General features: G+C 58.2%; 2 protein-coding genes across 10 annotated transcripts in view; one reads left to right on the forward strand and one right to left on the reverse strand.

Moving 5' to 3' along the window:
- Nucleotides 1-14815, forward strand: part of SSC5D (scavenger receptor cysteine rich family member with 5 domains) — a 28378-nt gene extending 13563 nt beyond the window's left edge. For 5 of the 9 annotated variants that reach the window (XM_084962143.1, XM_084962144.1, XM_021095018.2 and 2 more), the window contains 2 exons: nucleotides 4188-4352; nucleotides 8080-9751. In XM_084962143.1, the coding sequence (XP_084818269.1) occupies nucleotides 4188-4352; nucleotides 8080-9668 (1754 nt within the window). In that variant the 3' untranslated portion in view covers nucleotides 9669-9751. Of the gene's footprint in view, nucleotides 1-4187; nucleotides 4353-8079; nucleotides 9752-14385 lie in introns of those variants that run through there. The other 4 variants (XM_021095021.2, XM_084962146.1, XM_021095020.2 and 1 more) reach the window with 3 other exon arrangements.
- Nucleotides 14816-16726: 1911 nt separating this feature from the next.
- On the reverse strand, nucleotides 16727-22121 carry SBK2 (SH3 domain binding kinase family member 2). The gene is given in 4 exon segments (NM_001445398.1): nucleotides 16727-18056; nucleotides 18466-18668; nucleotides 20872-21126; nucleotides 22042-22121. Coding segments are annotated over 3 exon segments (1047 nt in total). The 5' UTR covers nucleotides 21125-21126; nucleotides 22042-22121; the 3' UTR covers nucleotides 16727-17465.
- Between the last annotated feature and the right edge of the window lie 452 nt (nucleotides 22122-22573).

Genomic DNA, 22573 nt, shown 5'->3' on the forward strand with positions numbered 1-22573 from the left:
GGGCGGTCCATGGGCGTAAGTAAGTGCAGAACTGCATACTTACGGCGCGATGGAAGTCTCGGGAGTCACACATACGTCCTTAGTGACGGGAAACTTGGAGGGAGGGCGGGCTCGGGGGAGAGGGTATCCTCATTAGCAGGTGGCTTTGAAAACAAGAACACCACTTCTTTGAACCCCAGTTTCTTTCTCCAAAAAACAAACAGCCCCAGGGTCCCAAGAAAGTCAAGGAGAGCTCACTGTGCCAGGCACGCCTCATTCCACCTGGGTGATATGGTGTGACTGCCTAGGGGTGTGGCCTCTGTGTTTCAGGAGGTGTGGGGAAGCAAGGCTCAGAGATTGAGGTCCGCTTTAAATGGTGTCGCATGTAGCTGGCTCGTTGGGTTTGGAAAGAGTGCGGAGTTACTGAAGGCATTACAAACGTGCGTTCCCCTGGTGGCTCCACTGGGATTGGAAAGAGCTGCATGACCTCAGGACCTAACCCAATGAGCAAAACGTGTGAAATCGTTTAAAACCACAAAACATGGGTTGTTAAAGAGTTACCGTAAATGAACAACGGCTGAGGGATGAGTGAGTGTTTCTAGCAGAATGGTTGGGAAAGACCTCGCAGAGGAGAGATGCTCTCATTTCCACTAGCAGACATCCGCAGGAAGCAGATTCTCCGAGGAGCAAAGGCTGGAGGTGATAGAATTGCACTGCCGGCCTGGGGCACGTCATCTCTGCCAGACTTTCAGCTCTCTTGTTTAGCTGTGTTCTTTTTTTACCGCTGCCATGACACATTGACATGCTGTCTCTACCACTGGGAGTTTCTTTGGTGTTAAGGATTTGTGTGATTAGATTGGGTCCCCTTGGATTAATACAGGTTAATCTCTTCGTTTCAAGGTCTGGACCCTTAACTACATCTACAAAGTCCCCTTTGCCACAAAAGGTAACATATTCACAGGTTCTGGGGATCAGGGTATGGATATCTTTGGAGAGTGGTATTTGGTCTACCATGGGATCTGTTGTAGGGAGACTTTTTACCTATTTATTGAATGAATGAAGGAGCGAATAAGCAAGTGAGAGATCGCCAGGTAAGACTAGACGGAGTGTACAGGCGATGACGCTGGAGGCTTGTGAAGTTTGGATTTTCATTGAAGCTACACTGCTGAGGCTTCCTGCATGATGAAATTTGGAGATGCAGATGTTAATTTGTATTTCAAATGATTGCTGTGTGGCAAGCATGAGTACTGACCCCCGGGAACATAGCAGTGATGAGCAGAACAGGGGAGGGCTCAGAGTTGCCATGTAAAATAGGATGGGAGTTCCTGTTGTGGCGCAGCAGAAACGAATCTGACCAGGAACCATGAGGTTGCAGGTTCGATTCCTGGCCTCGCTCAGTGGGTTAAGGATCCAGTGTTGCTGTGAGCTGTGGTGTAGGTCGCAGATGTGGCTAGGATCCCATGTGGCTGTGGCTGTGGCGTAGGCTGGCAGCTGTAGCTCTGATTAGACCCCTAGCCTGGGAACCTCCATATACAGCTGGCGCAGCCCTAAAAAAAGAATAAAATAAAATAGGATGTTCAAGAGATGACTTACTAAGAAAATGCTATTGAAGTGCAGGAGAAGGACAAGGCCATGCAAATACCTGGTTGGCGGTGTTCTATCGAGAGTGAGCAGCACGTGCAAAGGCCCTGAAGTGAGGAGGTGGTTCACAAAACGGCAGCAAGGTCGTGGGGTCAGAGTGGAGTGGTCGATGGGGGTGATGGCAGGAGGTGAGGCCTCTTGTCCATTGTGAAGATGTTTGCTGTGACAGGGAGCCTGAAGGGAGCCAAGGGAGCATTCCAGGTGGAGGGAGAAGCATGTGCAAAGGCCCTGTGGTGGGGCTGTGGGAACGACAAGGATGCCCGTGTGGCCAGAGTGGAGTGAGCGAGCTAGGAGGTGAGGTCAGAGGCTGGGTTTTATCCCCTGTGCAGAAGCCCTTGATGGAGCAGTTTAAGTTAGGAAGGAGGTGGTCAAAGCAGCCACTCAGGATGCCACAGGAGAGTGGCTCCAGGAGCAGGAGTGCATGCAGGGAGACTAGGAGGTCCATGGAGGTGACCGTGGCCTCGACCAGGATGGCAGGCAACACAGAGGCAGAAGTGCTGTGTTCAAGCTGTATCCTGGGGGTTGAGTGGATGGGCTTGAGTGGTGGGGTGGGGGGTGGGGGGGCTGGGGAGAGGGAGGTAGGGCGTGGGGGCCCGCCTTTGGTGGGTGCACAGGATCCAGAGTGGGGACATTAAAAGCTCCATGGGCGATGCGTTCGACACACCACAGTGGGGACGTGAGATATGTGGTTCTGAGCTCCCAGGAGCGTCTCGGCTGGAAACGTGAATCCACAGCATGGGATTTGCAGCTGTGAGATGAGCAACTATGCAGATGAGGCAATGCAGGCGGCTGGCGGGGTCTCCCGGAGTTTCCATACCCAGTGGGAAGGTGGCTTGACTCATGGATTTGGGGCACCGCTGTATGTGATAGCTGTGAGGTCATGGAGAGGAGAGGGTGCCCAAGGCTCGATGCCGGCTTACATGTAGAACTTGGATGAGTGTAATAGCCAGATGGTAACGGTAGCTCACGTTTGCTGAATGCACCAGCACAGTGCACCCCATTTCCTCCCCACGGAGCACGAGTTAAGTACTCTCCTGATCCCCATTTTACATGTAGGGAAATCGAGGTACAGAGAGATCAGGATCGCAAAGGACAGAGCTTGGCTTCAAACGGCAGAATTCACAGTCTGGCCTGGGAGTCTGGGAAGGAGCCTGGGACTGAATTAGCTCTGAAGGACCCAAGAAGCCTACTGCAGGGTGCGGGCCTCCAGGGGAAGCGGGCAGCGGCCCTTGAATCGAATTGTAAATAGAAGCTCCCCAGGGAAGGCGTGGGGTGAGAGCCAGGAGACCTGCCCCCAGAGGGAACTGGGTAGACCTTGTGTGGCTCGCCCGCAGGTTTGAGTCGTGTGACCTTGCAAGAAGTCCTTGCTGTCGCTGGGCTTCCGTTTGGTCATCTGTAGCGAAACTGCAGCTCCTCCACCTCCTCCCACCCCCTCGCGTGGCATCCTGTGAGAGTGCCAATGTCTGCCGGTGGCAAGGATGTGGGATAAAACTGGGCGTGGGGAGTTCCCGTCATGGCTCAGTGGTCAACAAATCCGACTAGGAACCACGAGGTTGTGGGTTTGATCCCTGGCCTTCCTCAGTGGGTGAAGGATCCTGCGTTGCTGTGAGCTGTGGTGTAGGTTGCAGACGTGGCTCGGATCCCGTGTTGCTGTGGCTCTGGTATAGACTGGTGGCTACAGCTCCGATTCGACCCCTAGCCTGGGAACCTCCATGTGCCGCGAGAGCGACCCAAGAAAATGGCAAAAAGACAAAAAAAAAAAAAAAAAAAAAAGCTGGGCATGAGACTCCATCCCTACTTGGCAGGGCCATTTGGCAGTGTCCTGGGCGCCATGTCTGCCTTAGGCCTGGCAGTTCCACCCTTAGGTGTGGAGGGATTCTCGCTCAGGAAGCACTCGCTGCAGCTGTGCTTGTCACAGCGAGCCGTCGGCCACTGCCCATCCGCCCGCCCACAGGGGCACAGGTAAAGCAGCGGTTGTGTATTCACACCACAGACTATTACACGAGGTTAAAGGGAATTCTGGGATTTCCCTCGAAGGACAGCTTATGCCCCGTGGAGTAGATGCCATCACGGTCGGTACCCATCCTACAGGTGAGCCCACAGAGATCTGGAGAACCACAGTCACCTGCTCCCCGGGGTAGGAGGGGTCGCAGCCAGAGAGCAGGCGGCCGTGTGCTGCGTGGGGATGCGTGCGTCTCCCTGGGTCTAGGAAGCCGAGGCGCTGGAAACCACACAGCCTTAGGGCGTCCCGGCCACGCAGCCATGGTGTCAAGACATGCTTTTCCAGGCAGAGGCTCCCCTGGGGAAGGGAAGGGATGTGACGTAGCCAGTCAGTCACACCCGAAAGGACTGTGAATGAGCCTGTGTCTAAATCCCAGAGTGCATTTCTAGAATCCACGGCCCCAACGTGTATGACGCCTGCAGCGGTGGCGGTGGCGCTGACGCTGTAACTGCAGGACAGCTTCGAGTTGGGTTCTTGGCAGAGTCCTCCTAAAACCCCTTGTCTTGGAAAGACATCGTTAGGACACAGGGACCATTGCGACTCAGGTCTCCCCATGTCTCTGCAGGTGACAAGGATGGTTATGCGCTTTCCTGGACGTGGGACACGCCTTTGGGAGGGACCCTGGCCAAGGGGACCCCCACCGAAGGCCTACCTGGACCCCCTGGCACCCCTGGCACCACCAGGAGCCCAGGCCATCCCTCACCAGCCCCAAGGGCCTGCGGAGACACAGGTGAGGCGTGTGAGGGTGTGCGTGGTGGGCTGGAGAGGGGGACGCCACCTTTCCCAGTTGTGACCCAACTCTCACCCCAGAAAGACCCGACACTAATCCATCCTCATACACGAGGTTGTTGTCTATGCCAGGGGACTTCTCCTGGGGCAGCTGGCAAAATGTCTGACGGCATTCCGGGTTGTCAGGACTGGGAGCAGGGCAGCTCCTGGCACCTGGTGGGTAGAGGCCAGGGCTGTTGTTACAGGTCCTGCAACACACAGGATCCCCCACAACAAAATCCCACCCAGCCCCAAAGGGCAGCAGTCAGAGGCTGAGAAGGCCTCACGTGTACCATGTAAGTCACACTGGCAAGTCAGTAGGAAGCCCACAGGACTCCTGTGAGAAGACGGGCACATGGACAGAGGGTGGTTCGCAGGAGAGGAAGCCCAGGTGCCCACCCAGCCCCAAATGCTCGCGGTCATCATGAGTCAGGAAATTCAAATTAAAGCAGTGACAAACGTGGGGAAAAATGGAAAGGAAAGAGAGTTTTCACTGTGGCTCAGTGGTCACTAACCCGACGAGGATCCACGAGGATGTGGGTTCCATCTCTGGCCTTGCTCAGTGGGTGAAAGATCCAGCTGTGCTCTGAGCTGCGGTGTCGGTCACAGGCATGGCTGGGATCCCACGTGGCTGTGGCTGTGGCGCAGGCTGGTGGCTGCAGGTTCGATTCGACCCCTAGCCTGGGAACTTCTGTGTGCCACAAGTGCAGCCCTAAAAAGAAAGAGAACAATTGAAAGGTAGGTGATACCAGGTGTGGGTGAGGATGTGAGGAGACAGGCATCCCCACTGGATCAGGGATTCAGTGAGGACAGTTTAGTGGTGTTTAGTGGAATTGAATATGACTATACATCATGACCCAGCTGGCTGACTCCTAGATGATATTCGAGAGAAATTCTTGCCCAGGCTTATAAGAAAATGTGTGGGAGTTCCCGTCGTGGCTCCCTGGAAATGCATCTGACTAGTAACCTTGCAGACGCAGGTTTGATCCCTGGCCTCTCTCAGTGGGTTAGGGATCTGGCGTTGCCATGATGTAGGTCGCGGACACGGCTCGGATCTGGCACTGCGGTGGCTGTGATGTACACTGGCGCTAAGGCTGTACGTCAGCCCCTAGCCTGGGAATCTCCACATGCTGCAGGTGTGGCCCTAAAAAAAAAAAAAAAAAAAAATGAAAGAGTATGTGTGAGGATGTACTAGAGAGTTGGAGGCAAGTTAAGTGGCCCACAGGAGGGTAAAGAGTAAGAGAAAAAGAGAAACTGCAGTGGTTACGCCTGATGGAATTCTGTGCAGTAGCTAAATGACTAGCTGTATCCACAGCAACACAGATGGGTATTAAGAGCATAGTAGTGAAATCAGAATGAGATTTCCAGCCGAATGTTGGTTGCAGAAATTAAAAGCACAAACACAAAACTACACCCAAGTGTTCCATCTTGTGTAAGGACACACACCTGTGGTGAAGGCCGTGTGTCAGTCACAGCGGAGTGGAGGTACCTACGAGAGAGGATGAGGGGGGTGGAGACTGGGGGTAAAGAGGGAGAAAACTGCAGGGACTATTGATGACAGTATACGGGCGGGTATGATTAGGTCAGCGCTCTGCGCCGCGGGTCTGAAAAATCAAACATCAACACCCCTCCGGGTGTCCGAGCCCCGGTACTAGCTAAAGAAGGCGAGATTCTTGAAATAATAACTAGGAACAGTTAACATTTATACAAACGATATTTGTCAAGCCCTATTCTAAGCATTTTGTGGAGTTCCCTGGTGGCTCAGTGGGTTAAGGTGGCTTTGTGGCTCCGGTGTTGTCACCTCAGCAGCTTGGGTTGCTGCTGTGGCATGGGTTGGATCCCTGGCCCGGAAGCTTCTGCATGCCACAGGCACACCCCCGTAAAAAAAAAAAAAAGAAAAAAATTGGATGTACTACTCTTGAATATATTTGCATATGTTAATCCCCATAGCAGCCAGTGAGCCTCATAATGAGAATAGTCATGAGAATGCTTAGTATGTGCTGGGCATTATGGTACGTGCCCTGCACACACACTCTCCCTGAATTCTCATGATTATAATGGGACGTCTGTGTGTCATCCATGGTTTATAGAAACATGGGAAAAAACTGGGCTTCAAGGCAGTTAGGTAACCTGCCCACGGTGACCCAGCTAAGAAGTAGTGGAGCTGGCATCCTGGCTGGAAGCCTAGCCCTTTGCTCAGTGACCTCTGCAGACAGCAAGGCGATGGGGGGTTGCACCTCAGAGACCCTACAGAGAAGTGGGATTCTCTGGAGCTGTGCCGTTCTGTATGGTAGCTACCAACCCCAGTGGCTCTTTAAGCGAGTCAGTAATTTGAAAAAGAAAACATTCCGTTCCTTTGTTGAATGAGCTGCCTTTCAAGTGCTCAGAAGGCACAGGCGACCAGTGGCAACCATAGTGGACAGCAGAGAACATTTCCATCGCTGAGAAAGGGCCACTTCATGGCCTAGACTCTGGATATAAAGAACTTGGGTTCAGATCTCGTCCCCGCACCTTTCAAACTGTGTCTGTATGACCTTGGGCAAGTGACTTGCCCTCTTGACCTGGCTTCCCTCATCTGTAAAAAGAGGTTAAGATTCACATCGGAGTTCCTGTCGTGGCGCAGTGGTTAACGAATCCGACTAGGAACCATGGGGTTGCGGGTTTGGTCCCTGCCCTTGCTCAGTGGGTTAACGATCCGGCGTTGTCGTGAGCTGTGGTGTAGGTTGCAGGCACGGCTCGGATCCTGTGTTGCTGTGGCTCTGGCGTAGGCCGGTGGCTGCAGCTCCGATTCGACCCCTAGCCTGGGAACCTCCATATGCTGCGGGAGCGGCCCAAGAAATAGCAAAAAAAAAAAAAAAAAAAAAGATTCACATCTACCTGGAAGCAGGGCCCGGAAGAGGTTTCTCACTCAACTCAGGCTTAAAATTTAGGGACATTCCAAACCCGTAATAGTAACCAAGATAAAATCTTAATACTATAGGTTAAAAAGTAAAAATGAATGCAAAATCAATCCACGATGCATTAAATATGCAATTTAAACGGAAGGCAGGATCTGACCTGGATCCCCAGGATCTGACAGAGCTGGTTTTAGGAGGAGTTCGGTCAGGTGGGTCCGATCCTGTCTTGGATTAAAATTTTGACTTGTTCACTGTCAATCTTTTGCATTAATATTGATTGGTTTAAAATATAGCACAAAAAGATTAGGCTTGATTGCTGAGATTACCCTTCCAACCCTCCTGGATTCCGCCTGAGGCTTCTGCTTCTTCCAGCATCTCCCACGCCCTGCCCCCCATCTTTATCTCCCTTCGTCCCATTTCTGCCCTTCGACCCCGTCCTGCATCCCAGGTACCCCTCGACGTCCCCCACATTACCCATGCTCTCTAGTGCATCCTACTACACCCCATCCCCCCGCCCCCGTTTCCACCCCCTCCAGCATCTCAGGGTACCCCTCCACAGCCCCCTCTCCCCTGCCCGCCCATCTCTGCATCCGCCCCCAGAGGACGCCAGGTGGCGCCTGGAGACATCAGAGGATGCTGAGAGGTGGGGCACTAGGGCCGGGTGAAGTCTGCTGGCGACCCGTGATGTCCCGAGGCTCTGTCGCTTCCCATTGGCTGTCCCATACCTAGGGGGCGGGGCGGGTCCCGGGATGGGCGGGGCAGACTGACCTCGGCCATCCATCTTTCCTCCAGGTTCTGCGAGGAAACCATTGCCAGAGCGCCGGCTGCTGCGGCCTACAGCGGCCAGGACAGCGCCCCCCGTCCCTTCCCCAGCTCCCTCTACCTCGCCAGAGCCCCCAGGCCCTCTGCCGACCTCTGACTCCCCGCCGCAGCTCATCCCCACAGCAGCTTCAACCCCCGAGGTGACCTCTGACCCTCCCGACACTTTGCCCCCCAGCCCAGACCCGGCCTCCTCGATGAACTCTCACCGCGCCCTGACCACCCCTGGCCTCGACTTCTCCACTCACGCTGCCACCGTGGTTCCAGCACTGACCCCTGGGCTGTCACCCTCCATGCCCAAAGAACTGACCTCTGACCCCACTGCACCTGCGGTGGTGACTCGCCTTTCCTCTACCTCAGAGCGGACACAGCCAGAATCTGACACAGACCCAGGCTGGGACACAACTCCATACCCCAGCACAGTCCCAGAACTCTCTAGTTCCCCAGGCCCCCCCACAAGCCCTCACCCCACTGTTACAACCTCTCACCCCGCTACCACCCTTCACCCCACCACGACCTTTCACCCCACTGCCACTCCTCAGCAGACCTTTACCCCTTACCTTACTACGACCCCTCGTCCCACCACCACTGCCCAGCCCACCACGACCCCTCGTCCCACCACCACTGCCCAGCCCACCACGACCCCTCGTCCCACCACCACTGCCCAGCCCACCACGACCCCTCGTCCCACCACCACTGCCCAGCCCACCACGACCCCTCGTCCCACCACCACTGCCCAGCCCACCACGACCCCTCGTCCCACCACCACTGCCCAGCCCACCACGACCCCTCGTCCCACCACCACTGCCCAGCCCACCATGACCCCTTACCCAGTCACAACCTCTTACCCAGCCACGACCCCTCACCTCACCACCACGACTCCCAACCCCACCACAACTCCTTTGATCACTTCTCAGTCCCTGCTAACTTCCTTGGGAACAGAACCTCCCTCTTCCTCTCCAGCACCAGCAGTCGAGCCCACCTTTGCAGGGGCTCCCCACCCCTCTGGATCCCAGACGTGGAGCCCAGAGCCCTCTCCAGTCCCAAGCACACCATCCACTGAGAACCTCACACCACCCGGAAGCCAGAGCCCCAAACTAACCTCTCCATCTACTCAGGATCCATACTCAGTCCCCGACCCCCGTGTGACCCCTGACCTCCACCTGCCCCATATGGCCCACCCCTTGGATCAACCTCCTCCCGACCGCCTCACCCCGGGGCCAACTCCCGTTCAGAGCCCAGGCCCCTTTGGCCCATGCGAGGCCCCAGCTCCACCAGTAAGGGTCATGGCTTGTGAGCCGCCTGCCCTGGTCGAGCTGGTGGCCGCTGTGAGGGATGTGAGCGGCCAGCTGCAGAGGCTGACCCAGGCCCTGGAGCGTGACCAGCAGGAGCGCCAAGCCCTGGGCCTGGGGTTGACCCAGCTGGTGGAGGCCGCCCAGGGACTGGGGCAGCTGGGTGAGGTGGTAAAGAGACTGGCGGAGGTGGCCTGGCCCCCCAGCACCTCTGCACCCATCACTACCACCCTGGAGGAGGAAGAGCGGCCTCTGCGGGGAGATGTGTGACCTTATCTGGGGTCCAAGGGATTTAAGACACTCCCCATCCAAAAAAGGAAAACCAAAGTATCTAATTAAAAACAAAATGGGAATGCTGCTTCTCAGGGACTAGGGGCTGTTGCCTCACAAGATCGTTCCATCCGTGGCTGCCACAGGCACCGTGCGAGGTGGTGGTGATGCGCCGGACGGTGACTGATGGTGAGTGGGAGGGTGGTGACGGCTCCGATCACTGTGGTGACAGCCATGGCGGTGAAGGTGCCCAGGATGTAATGCTGAGGATGAAGCTCACAATGGCGACTCGCAGTGGCCGTGATGGTGGAGGTGATGGTGGTGATGGCGGTGAAGATGACGGGGTGGTGATGGTACTTATCATGGTGATGGTGGTGCTGGAGGAGTTGATGGTGATGGTCCTCAAGAGGGGGCTGAGGATGCTCGTGATGTTGGGGAGATGACACTGATGGACATGGTGATGGTGGTGATGGAGGAGTTGGTGGTGATGGTCCCGAAGATCCTGGCGATGACTCTGTGACGCTGAAGACATCGATGGACGTGGTGATGGTGGTAATGACAGTGAGGGAGCTGATGCTGGAGATCACGGTGAAGACGATGGACGTGGTGATGGTGGCGATGAAGGAGTTGGTGGTGATGGTCCCGAAGATCCTGGTGATGACTCTGACGCTGAAGACACTGATGGACGTGGTGATGGTGGAAAAGACAGTAAAGATGATCTCGGGGGTGGTGGCGGTAGAGACGGTCGCAGTGATGGGATCCTGATGGTGACGATGGCCGTGACGAAGCCCCACGAGGGCTGAGATGCTCGTCTTGTTCACGGATCGAGGCTCTGCTCTTAGAGCGCAGCGCGTAGCTCACACACAGAGCTCACGCTCCGCCAAGCTTTTGAAGGTATGCGGGCGTGGCAGCAGTAACGACTGACCTTTGTTGGGCAGCTCCTGTGGGTCAGGCTCTGTCCTGAGGGCTTTGCACGCGTGGTGTCCTCGTATCTCCAGGAACACCCGCTGAGCTGGGTCCTGTTCCCACAGCTCAGCAGAGAGGGAGTGAGCTTCGGCGCCTACATGCCTGATGTCAAGCCCTTGCGGGCAGGACCTTGAGCCGGTTACTTAGCCTCTTGGTCTGAGGTTCACTGTTGCTAAAAGGGGGATAGTAATAGTGCACCCATCACGGGGCGGCTTGATGATTGACTGATAGGTGAGTCCGCGTTCCTCTATGCTCAGCGCAGGCCCTTGCTCTTGCTACGTGTTCCTGATGTGATAGTCGGATTGTATTTATCCCCATTTCACAGATGAGGGCACTGAGGCCCAGAGACGTCAGGTCATGTGCTCCAGGTCACTCAGGGAGCATGTGATAGAGTCATGGTCGGTACGCAGGCCTGTCTGACCTAGGGCCCTTCCTCATAAGGTAGTACCAGCTCAAGGGAGACGGTCCCCGACCAAGGCCATGTCCCCTGGACAGTTAATTTTCTTTCTCCGAGCCTCAGTTTCCCCCCCTGCAGGATGGGGGTAGCAATAGTGCCTGCCTCCCGGGGTGGTTATGAGGACAAGATGAGTTGGTGCAGGGAGTGCCAGAGCTGGCCCAGGGGCTCAGGTGACAGGAGTGAGAGTGACCGTGGCTCACTGTGCCTCTCCAAGCCCGACACAGCGTGTGCTCTTTGCACTGACGTCACCCTCACAACAGCCTGTGGAGGGAGGAATTGCACTAAGGCTCAGAGAGGGCAAGCCCCCTGCCTGAGGCCACAGAGCAGAGCTGCGGACCAGACCGCAGAATCACACAATGCCCATTCCCTGTCTTACCTTGGCCCAGGTCAGGGCTTTGGTGATGGCCCCTCGCTGAGGGTCCTTGGGTGGGGCCCCTTCTGAGTCCCGACTGGTAAACGAGTGGCTGTCTCGGAAGACCCCCGCTTCCTCTTGTGGCTCCTGCAGCGTCAGGCAGGAAGCCGTCCCCTCCTCCCCCTCTCCTCAGACTGGAGCCTGGCTCAGAGGTCCTGGAAGGACATGGTGCTGGCGCCCCCACCATCACCCTGCAAAGGCCAGCGGGGTCCAGTTACTTGCAGGGGGTGGGGAGGGATATTGTCTGGGGGTCTTGATAGATGGCCTCTCTCCCCCTGCCAACAGACGAAGGACCACGCTGGGAATCCTCTGTCCCCAGGTGTCACTAAGCCTAAGACTGAAATAACTGCTGACTAGTAACCTGCCACATTCCCCCGCCGACCCGGGTAGTCAGGGCTCCCAGGATGGCACCCCCACTTGGAAGCAGGAGGTCTCCGTTTCCAGGCAGGAGCAGGTGGACCCCAGCTCCAGGTCACCCCAGAGGGCCCCACTGGGGGTTTGGGCTCCTAGCGCCCCTCTGCAAGCCAGGGTTGCGGGGGGGAGGGAGAGGGGGCTACCGGACCCAAGTCCCTCCACCCTCCGCCACCTTCTGCCAGCCCTGAAGAAGCGGGAGCTTAATTACCCGGTCACTCTATCCCTGCTTGGCCAGGCAGCTAAGCCCAAACATCTGGCCCCAGGGCTCATGGCCATGATGGGTGGCCAGCCCCCACCTACTTCTGAGCCTGACCCTGGACACCTCCTCAGGACATCTGAGCCCGAGCCTGTGCCTGCCAGCTTGCAACAAGCCCAAAACAGTAGCTGCAGAGGCCTAGCGAGCTTGACTGATGCAGAAAAAAACATTTGACAAAATTAACACCCATTCATGGTTTACAAATGCACAGGCGCGTGCGCACGTGTACACACACACACACACACTTTTTGCAAAGTAGGAACACAGGGAACATCCTTAATCAGATAAAGGGTGGAAAGGAAGGCACAGACCTGTCATTTCCCACAGGCGATGTGACCGACCACATAGAAACCCCAAAGAATTAAAGCAGACGAACGTTTAGCGTTAACGAGGGTTTAGCCAGGACGTGGGCTCAATACTCTAAAGTCATGGTCTCACAACGTCTTGCATCTCGAAGCCATAGACCCATGGACCAGAAACGTCAGTCTCACCCCGGAGCTGGTTAGAAAAGCGGAATTTCAGGCGTCGCCCCAGACCCAGGGGATCAGAATCTGCATGTTAACCAAGGTGGGGCTGGGGGTGGGGGCGATGCCTGGATGCCGCCCAAGCCCTTTGCAGGTCTGTAGGAACAGAACTGAAAACGAACTACTGCAAAGGACCCCGTCTTGAAGGCCTTACAAGGCTGGCCCCGTTCTGGGTCTCAGGTAAAGGCTGTCCTTCGAGCCAGCTGGGTGCAGCCACACAGGTGCAAGGTACCGGGGTCCTTAGCTATTTTGATGCGCCTGAGAGTTTTGATTTTGTGTTTTGCAATTGATGATTCTGTGTGCCGATGTCGATGGGACAGGGAAGCCTGCTCTGGGTGCTTGGAGCCAGAGCGCACGTGTGATCTGGCTTCCACGACAGGTTCTGGCGGATTCCCAGCTGTCTACCCTCAGGCAGGCCCCGCACCCCCTACCCCCTTGAGGGTCTGCCAGTGATTATCCTGGTACCCAGGGAGCTGGATATTCAACAGCAAATGAGTGGAGGGCAGGGAAGAAGCTTTTTTTTTATTTTTATTTTTTCAAACAAGAAATCCCCACGCTTGCATTTTGCACTGGACACCCCCAAATTTTGCAACTGGTCCTGTTTACATGGTTGGAGTTCCCCAGGAGGTGCTTGGTGATCACAGGCCCAGGTACACTTTGGGGGTGAGGTGGAAGGGGGGTTTTAAGAGCAAAGACAGGAATCAGACCCTGCCACCTTTTGGCTTTAGGGTCTTTGGAGAGGAGGGGCCTCAGGGGTCTCATATGTGAAGTGGAAAGAAACGTGGGCGGGTCTCGTGTGACAGATAGACCTGAATTCAGTGCTCTTAGGAAAAGGGCGGTGTCTTTCCTTTTCCCCTTTCTTATTTTAAAATTTTAAATCAGGAGTTCCCGCCACGCCACAGCGCAGTGGTTAATGAATCCGACGAGGAACCATGAGGTTTCGGGTTCGGTCCCTGCCCTTGCTGAGTGGGTTAAGGATCCGGCCTTGCCATGAGCTGTGGTGTGGGTTGCAGATGCGGCTCAGATCTTGCGTGGCTGTGGCTGTGGCGTAGGCCGGTGGCTACAGCTCCGATTCAACCCCTAGCCTGGGAACGTCCATATGCCGCGGGAGCGGCCCTAGAAAAGACAAAAAAAAAAAAAAAAAAAATGAAATGATAGTTGATTTACAACGTTCTGTCAGTTTCTGCTGAACCACAAAGTGACCTTTCCTTTGAATGGGAGTTGAGAGGCTCGGAGAAGGAAAGGAGCCCAATCAAGGCTACAGCCTGAGAACCTTGGAAATGCCTGGTTTTTTATTTATTATTATTACTTTTTGGTCTTTTTAGGGCCACACCCATGACATATGGAGATTCCCAGGCTAGGGGTCTAATCAGAACTGTAGCCACCAGCCTATGCCACAGCCACAGCAACACAGGATCCGAGCCGTATCTGCAACCTACACCACAGCCCAGGGCGACGCCGGATCCTTCACCCACTGAGCGAGGCCAGGGATCGAACCCGCAACCTCATGGTTCCTCGTCGGATTCGTTAACCACTGCGTCACGACGGGAACTCCCTCTACTCCTAACTTAATCCCCCTCCCTCCTTTCCCATTTGGAGATCAGAAGTTTGTGCGCTGTGTCTGCAGGTCTGTTACTGTGTTGCGAAGAGGTTCACTTGTATCAGCTTCATTTTTTTTTTTTTTTTAGATCTCACCCATAAGCCTTCTCAGACGGTATTTATCTCTCTCTTGATGTGGCAGGCTCGTCTCTAGGATCAGCCAAAACCGACCCTTTTTCCAGGTACCGTTTGGTGCCTCTTACTGTGTGCAGCAGATCATTGAGCCCTCAACACAGTCTCATCTCGGAACTGCCCCCTGCGCCGTCTCCACCCCCACGAAGAGACCTGTACCCGCCCCCCTGACAGGCATCACTCTTCCTTCCTCGGTGGGCAGATTGCCTTTCTCGACTGTCGTGTTTTTGAGGTTTGCGCACGAGGTAGCGCGTGTCAGTGTTTCTTTTGTGGGGTTGAGCGATCCGCTGCGGTCTGAATGGACCACGTTTCTTTTATCCTTTCGTCAGCGGATGGACGTTTGGGTTGTTTCCACTTTGGGGCTATTGTGAGCCGTGTGGCTGTGCATGTTTGTGTGGACGTGTGTTTTTACTTCTCGTGGGCAGAAGTGCCAGGCTGTACGGGACCTCCGTGCTTATTGATATACTGAGGGACTGCCAGGCTGTCCTCCCGAGTGGCTGCCCCTTTTATCCCTGTGGCACCAGCCCCCCAGGAGGGTCCCACCTCCTCCACCTGCTCACCAGCCCTGTCGCTGCCTGTCTCCCATGGCGGCCTTGACCCAGTCTCAGTAGCCTTTCCATGTGGGGGGCCCCACCTCCAGTCTCCTCACCCCGCACACCAGCACACGGCCGCACTCCCACTCCTTACTCGGTCACGCTCACACCCGTGCTTGCACACCCGTGCTCGCACTCCAGCCCTCAGGGCCCAGGCCCCAGGTCTTCACGGCTGCAGGACAGGACACCCCTGCAGTTTATAGCATGGACCTTGGAGGGGAGTCGGCCTGGGCTCAAATCCTCCCTCGGCCTGCCCTGTCGCATGAGCACAGGGAGGCCCCTCCACTGCTCTGGGCCCCCAGTGTCTGCCACTGAAGTGGGAAGGCTCTAAGGGACCCTGAGCTGCTCGAGGGGCGAGCAAAGTGTTAGGATTGGTAGGATGTGTCCTGTAATTAACTGTGTTTAATTAGCAGTGCCCCATCCGTCCCCTTCAGGCCATCCTCCTGCCCTCCTGCTGGGACCCACCCCTGGGTCATTATCACCTCCCAGTTAATCCCCAGCTGCTGCCACCAATTAGCACCTCTGAGCACCCCCCCCCCTCTTCTCTCCACTCCCCTCTGCCTCGGCTCCACCCCTGCCCCAGCCACCGCTGGCTTTTTTGGGACACATTCTTGGCCTAATCACTCGGGCTATTTCAGATTCGCAGAGAAGGTGGCAGGAGCTCCTGCTCCTGCCCCCTCTTTACTGCACCGACCCTCTTACTCTCTAGATGACCAGGCAGTGCTGCCACTGCAGGAGGCTCACCTGGATAGCCTGGGACAGGGGCCATGGCTCCAGCTCTCTGGATTGAATTTAAATTGAAAGGGTCCTTGGGGTCATGCTACACAGCTGCCACCGCCAACCCCCCCCCCCCGCCCCAGGCAATACCTCGGCAGCCACAGCAGGGGACCTGGGGGTGCAGGGGCCAGGGAGAAAGTGACACTCGATCCAGCCCTGAGTTATAGCCTTTTTCTGGGCCAGCGGCCAAGGAGGGCACGGAGAGGAAGAGAGAGTGTTTGCAAACAGGGCAGCTGCCAAGAAGGGGCCCGGGTGAGAGGGGGGAAGGTGTGAAGGAGAAAGGCGCCCAGCTGGTGACTGGCAGCTGAGCCTGCGGGACTTGTCTTTCACACACACACACCCCCTCATAGGCAGGTTCAAGGTGTCCCAGGCACACAGACACAGGGTGGTGTCTGCCTGGAGTGAGATGCAGGCAGACGCTCGTTTGGTCCCCTCGCACACGCAGTCACACCGTTACGCGGGCCCCCGGGGGCTCAGACCCTTGTGGATGCACAAAACACACGCGACCTTGTCATCCACGTCAAACTCTGTTTCTCTCTCACACGTGCACACGGCCGTGGGCTCAGGCGCGTGTGGACGCACATTTATACAAGCGCGTGCCACGTTCCAGTCCTCAAGCTGCCGGACCCTTTCAAGCGCCAGCTGAATCCTTGTCTCCTTCCCACGCACGTGTCCGCGCAGAATAGGCACACGCAGCGCCGAGGTGCACAGCGCCCTCTCTCCCAGGCACATGCACAGATGCACACACAGGGCCAGCCTCTCTCAAGGCCACGGCGTGCTTGTTGCTGCGGGTCCCCTCTTCCCTCTCCTCTGCGACCCTGACTCTGCTTTCCTCTTTCTGTCTGTCTCTCCTCCACCACATGGGTGCACCCGCTGGCCTCCTCCTTCCCAACCCGACAGACCAGCAGCATCGCATCACGGGGACCTCAGTGCCAGGCGATTTTATTTGCAGAGAGCAGCTGAAGTGAGAGAGAAGATAGCAACTGGGCACGTGGGAGGCAGAGAAGGGGCAGAGGGAGTCGGGCAGGGAGTGGAACCGGCGAGAGAAGGATGAGACTGGGAGGGCAGCGTCTGGGAGGAAGGCAGTGCAAACCCAGACGCTGCCCCTTGTCCACCCAGCATCCCTGGACCACCTGCCCGGGGCAGAGCCCCCCCCCCCCACCGCTGCCCTCTCTCCCCGCTCTGTGGGTTCCAGCCCTGCCCTCCAGGAGCCCACATCCCACAGGGAATAACCCCAAGGAATCAACAGGTCTTACTGCTGGAAGGGAGTGCGTGGCAGAGGAGAGCGCTAGGGCGGGGTGGGCGCGCAGGCTGGGTACTGCCACAGGGCTCTGCTGGGGGCTGGGGGGGGCTGTGCCTTGCTGAGCGAGGCTGGCGGGAGGTGGGGGGATGAGCACAGCAGGCAGAGGGAGCAGCGTGTGCCAAGGCCCGGGGAAGACGGAGAGGGGTGCAGACAGACACGGGGCACTCTCAGAGACCCCACAGACCAGGGCAGATGACAGATGGCCGGTGTGGGGAGTGAAGACAGAGGGAAAACCACCAGGCAGAGGTGGACTGACGGCAGAGCAGCCAGGAGCCGCCCAGGAGGGCCCAGGGGCCCTCAGGATGCAACCCGGTTCCCTTCCCGAGCCTCCCCGGGCAGGGCTGGGCCCAGGCCGCCCCCCTTTTCACTCTGTGCGCCCCTCGTGCCCCTCCTGCACCTCCTCAGCCTCCCCCTCCCGCTGCCTCCAGGGCCGGCCCAGGTAGCCTTGCACCGAGCCCACGGGGCTCCTCCTCCGGGGGTGGGGGTCCAGCAGCCCCCACAGGAGAGTGTCCGCCACGGGCGTCAGGCCGACCCAGGGCTGGGGACGGTCCTGGGGCTGGCCCGAGGCCTGCCAGATGACGAAGTCCTCGTAGAAGGGGTCGGCCTCGGCCACGGGCTGGTCCCACGGGAAGTAGCCAGTGAGAAGGCAGAACAGCAGGACCCCCAGGGCCCAGGCGTCCAGGGCAGGCTGGATGGGCAGCCCCTCGGGCAGGGGCGGGGGGCCGCAGAGCTCGGGTGCCGTGTAGGGGATGGGCTGCCCAGCCAGGCGGAGCAGGGTCCCGCGGGGCCGCGTGTGGCCAAAGTCGGTCAGCTTGACGCGCCGGCAGGCCGGATCGCACACCAGCACATTCTCGGGCTTAAGGTCCCGGTACACCAGGCCGAGTGAGTGGATGTGCTCCAGGGCTGAGGCCAGCTGGGCCGCACAGCGCTGGGCTGCTGGCTGAGGGAGGCCCACCTGCGGGGGGCACAGGCTCAGGGTCCACTGCCCCCCACCCCGGCCGGCCAGAGGGGAACAGGGTGACGGAGCTGGTCTTCGGCTCCAGGGAGCAGGCCCAGGGGGAGGGCGTCAGATGGGCTGGCCCTGGAGAGGTCTGGAGTGAGCCCCCTGGGGCCTGGTTGTGACCCGTGGGGCCTGGTGTGACCCGCTGGGGGCTGGTGTGGGGCTTAGTGGGAGCCAGTAAATGTGTGAACCTCACACAGCTGCAGTGTTGGTCTGTGGTGTCTATGAGCTCCAGACCGGCCTGACAGTGCCACAGGACCTGTCTGCAGGGCCCTGTGAGTCATGATGCAGCGACAGATTCCCAGAGCCTGGGTTGGGCAGGGCATTCAAGCGAGACCCCCTGAGCTCGGGGAGGCCGACCCACCTTGGGTTGGATGAAGGCGATGAGGTCCCCGTGCAGCACCGGCTCGGTCAGGAAGCTGTAGGAGTCGGCCGACTCGATGCCAATGCCGCAGGCCTCCACGATGGCCGCGTGCGAGCCCAGCGAGAGGCCCACGCAGAACTCGTACAGGAAGCCGCGCAGAGTGGTGGAGGCCTTGGGGAGTTGCTTCAGGGCCAGGGCTGTGCCTGGGGTGGGGACAGGGAACCGGTAGGAGAGCGCGCCGGCCAAGGGCCGTCCTGCGCCCCACAGCCTGGACTCTCTCCCATGCGCCACCCCTGGCCGCTTCCAGCCCCCGCCCCGAAGCCCGCCTCCAAGAGCACGGCCACCAAACCTCCCCCAGGACCGAGAAAAGCAACAGTCTGCGCATTGGGTGATTTTCCACTCTGCTGTCTTGGAGCAGGTGCAGCGGGGCCACAGAGACTGAACTCAGACCGTCTAGGAGGCCCCTTGTTGCAGCAAAGGCATGCCACACAGCCGTGTCTGAGGCCCTGGGGACAAGGCGGCCTGCTCTGGGTGTCATATGCTCCTAAAGAATGACTGTAGGAGTTCCTGTCATGGCGCAGTGGTTAACGAATCCGACTAGGAACCATGAGGTTGCGGGTTCAGTCCCGGCCCTTGCTCAGTGGGTTAACGATCCGGCGTTGCCGTGAGCTGTGGTGTAGGTTGCAGACGCGGCTCGGATCCCACGTTGCTGTGGCTCTGGCGTAGGCTGGTGGCTACAGCTCCGATTAGACCCCTAGCCTGGGAACCTCCATATGCCGCGGGAGCGGCCCAAGAAATAGCAAAAAAGACAAAAAAAAAAAAAAAAAAAAAAAAAGAATGACTGTGAAGTTAGTTCATCACACTTAGAAACGACTCCCTAGATGTCAGCTCCCAGAAGGCCGAGACTTGAGTTTCTTCTGTTTTTCTTTTTTTCTTTTCCATGATGGTCCTTGAAACACTAAAAATAGGAATTCCCGTTGTGGCCCAGCAGAAAACAAATCTGACTAGGATCCACGAGGACACGGGTTCGATCCCTGGCCTCACTCAGCAGGTTAAGGATCTGGTGTTGCCGTGAGCTGTGGTGGAGGCCAGTGGTTACAGGTCCCATTCGACCCCTAGCCTGGGAACCTCCATATGCCATGGGAGCGATCCTAAAAGGACAAAAAAAAAAAAAAAAAAAAAAAAAAAAAAAAAATGAAGCACAGGTGGATGAGGCTCCTTCCGAATCCTCTGTCCCCATTCTCGCTGATGCCTCCACCTTCCGTGACGACCCAGCTCAGCACCTCTCTCTGCATCTTTCTCTCTTACAGGCTGACTCCCATCTGCCAGGGTGTAAGTTCTCATGCCCAGTATCACAGTCTGGATTTGGAGATGGGGTCTCGAAAGGGGTAAAATGAGCTCCTAGGTCATCCTTTGTCTTGTATGACTGGTGTCTTTACAAGAAGAGGAAGTTTAGGGAGTTCCCGTTGTGGCTCAGCACTAACAAACCGGACTGGTATCCAAGAGGACGCAGGTTCGGTCCCCAGCCTTGCTCAGTGGGTCAAGGATCCGGCGTTGCCGTGAACTTTGCTGTAGGTCGAAGATGCGGCTCGGATCCCGCATTTCTGTGGCTGTAGTGTAGGCCAGCAGTTGCAGCTCAGATTCAACCCCTGGGCTGGGAACTTCCATAGGCCACAAGTGTAGCCCTAAAAAGCAGGGGGGTAAAAGAAGAAGAGGAAATTTAGACACAGACACGCATACAGCGAAGACAGTGTGAGGACAGGGAGAGGCGGACGTCTGCAAGCCAAGAAGCAGGGGCCTCAGGAGGAACCAGCCCTGCCAACCCCTTGATCTTGGACTTCTCGGCTCCACAACTGTGAGCACCCCCGCCCCCACCCCACGCCCCGGGCCGCGGTGCTTTGTTGTGACAATTGCAGGGGACAAACGCCCACCCTTCCCCGTCCATGCTGGGTGCCCACTCCTCCCTGGGTGCCCCGCAAGCCCTGGGCAGGGCGGAGCCCTCCCGTCTCCTGGAAGAGGTCAGCCAGACTGGGGTCGGGGCCTGGGTCCCGCGCACCCACTGTGCGCCAGCCTTGCTGCGTGCCGGCAGACAGTGCGGCTCTGAATCATCCCCAGCTGACTGCTCAGCTGGTCCCATGTGGGAACCACAAGGGCCTTGTGGGCTTTGTCATTGTCCCTAGCAACTAGGCCACCCCCCCTCAGAGACTCGCCGTGCTTTGCAAAGGGATGGTCACCCCCACTGGCAAAGAAGGCGGCTGAGGTTCAGAGAGGGCAGGGTGCTTACCTAGAACACACAGCCTGGAGGGGCAGAGGCAAGACTCGAGGGAGCCTCAGACCCCCCAGCCTTGGCTAGCTACCGCTTGGCCCCACACCCCCGCCCCCACCCCCGTCTGCAGGCCCTGGTACCTTTCTGACGGTGGTTGACCAGCAGGACCCGGCCGAAGCGGCCCTGGCCCAGGGGCCGCACTTGCTCGTAGAGCTCGTCCACCTCGGCCCGGACCAGGGTCTGGGCGTTCAGTGCCATCATGTCCTCCAGTGCCAGGGCCGCCTGCTGGCCCTGCCGCAGCTCCTCTGCCGTGAGGCCCCCCAGGTCCTCCTCAGCGCCGTCCTCGACAGCCTCCATCAACACCTGTTCCTCGTCTGATGGCTGCCCGGGCATCTCTGCAAGGGCAGAGGGCACGGGGACCAGGATTCAGGTCCTGCCAGACCGGGGCCAAGGGGTGGGCTGGGGTCCCGGACTTGGGAGGAGGAGGCTGGGGGTCTGGAGTCCAGGGTCTGAGGCCTGGACCCCTGGCTCTGAGGTGGGGTGGAGGGCGGCAGGTCATTGGCATGGGCCGGCGTGACTCAGTTTCCCTCTTTATTAGGGGCATCTGGGGAGCTGGGAGACCACCAGTCGCTGGTTGGGGTGAGGTCAAGCCTGAGGCCACACATGTCCCTCACCCCGCCCCCACATCCTTGCGCCACCTGATGGCCTGAGGATGAAAGATGAACCAGATAACTCGGGTCACCCCCCCACCTTGTTTCCAAAGCAAACAGACTTGGGCCCTGGGGGTGGATGAGCAGCCTCAGGCTCCTAAGAGCAAACAGGTGCTCTCTGCCCCCAGGGGCTGGGGAGGGCGGGCCGCACGCACCAGGGCCTGGGGGCCGCCTGGGTTCTGGGGGTGAGCGAGCCCTTGGGATCAGTTGCCAGCTCTTAAATGGCCCAGGGTCTCGCAGCTCCAGCCCCTCCTCCCTCGGACCCAGAGGTCCAGATCCCAAGCCTCCTCCCTCAGACCAGGAATCCAGGTCCCAGCCCCTCCTCCGTCAGCCCCAGGGGTCCAGCCCCTAGCCCCTCCTCCCTCAGCCCCAGGGGTCCAGCCCCCAGCCCCTCCTCCCTCAGCCCCAGGGGTCCGGGCTTCCAGCTGACCCCTCTGTCGGTGTCCCTAACACTCAACCACTCTACTGTCCCAGCATCTGCAGCTGAGCCCCTGATCCCAGCACTCAGACCACCTGCCCAGCTTCACTCTCGAGTTCTGCCCACTTCAGGCCAATTGACTTTGCCTCCTCCTGACCCAGGCTGCAACCTCCAGACCTCACCTTCTCCAAGGCTTGCCTGACCCTTCGGCTGCCCGCTGTGGTCAGTGCCCAGCACTTGGAGCCCATGCCAGCAGAGGCCTGCCCTGGGCGAGACCCCGCCCCCACCTAGGGGGTCGTAGCCCCGCCCAGGCCTCGCCCCTTCTACCTCTCTAGGGGGAGAGCGACATCGTGTGTTGTCTCCCAGAACTGTCTGTGACCAGACAAACGTCCCATCCCAGGCCCCCCAGCCTCTCCTCCCTGGGGTCCTGGGGTCCAGCCCCCAACCCCTCCTCCCTCAGACCCAGGGGTCCAGGCCCCAGCCCCTCCTCCCTCAGACCCAGGGGTCCATCCCCCAGCCCCTCCTCCCTCGGACCCAGGGGTCCAGGCCCCCAGCCCCTCCTCCCTCGGACCCAGGGGTCCAGGCCCCCAGCCCCTCCTTCCTCGGACCCAGGGGTCCATCCCCCAGCCCCTCCTCCCTCGGATCCAGGGGTCCATCCCCCAGCCCCTCCTCCCTCGGATCCAGGGGTCCAGCCCCCAGCCCCTCCTCCCTGGG

The sequence above is a fragment of the Sus scrofa genome, chromosome 6, assembly GCF_054392235.1.
Source record: "Sus scrofa isolate SSC_HxYL_T2T_F1_AM1 chromosome 6, Sscrofa_HxYL_maternal_Yorkshire_Landrace_v2.0, whole genome shotgun sequence".
Lineage (NCBI taxonomy): Eukaryota > Metazoa > Chordata > Mammalia > Artiodactyla > Suidae > Sus > Sus scrofa.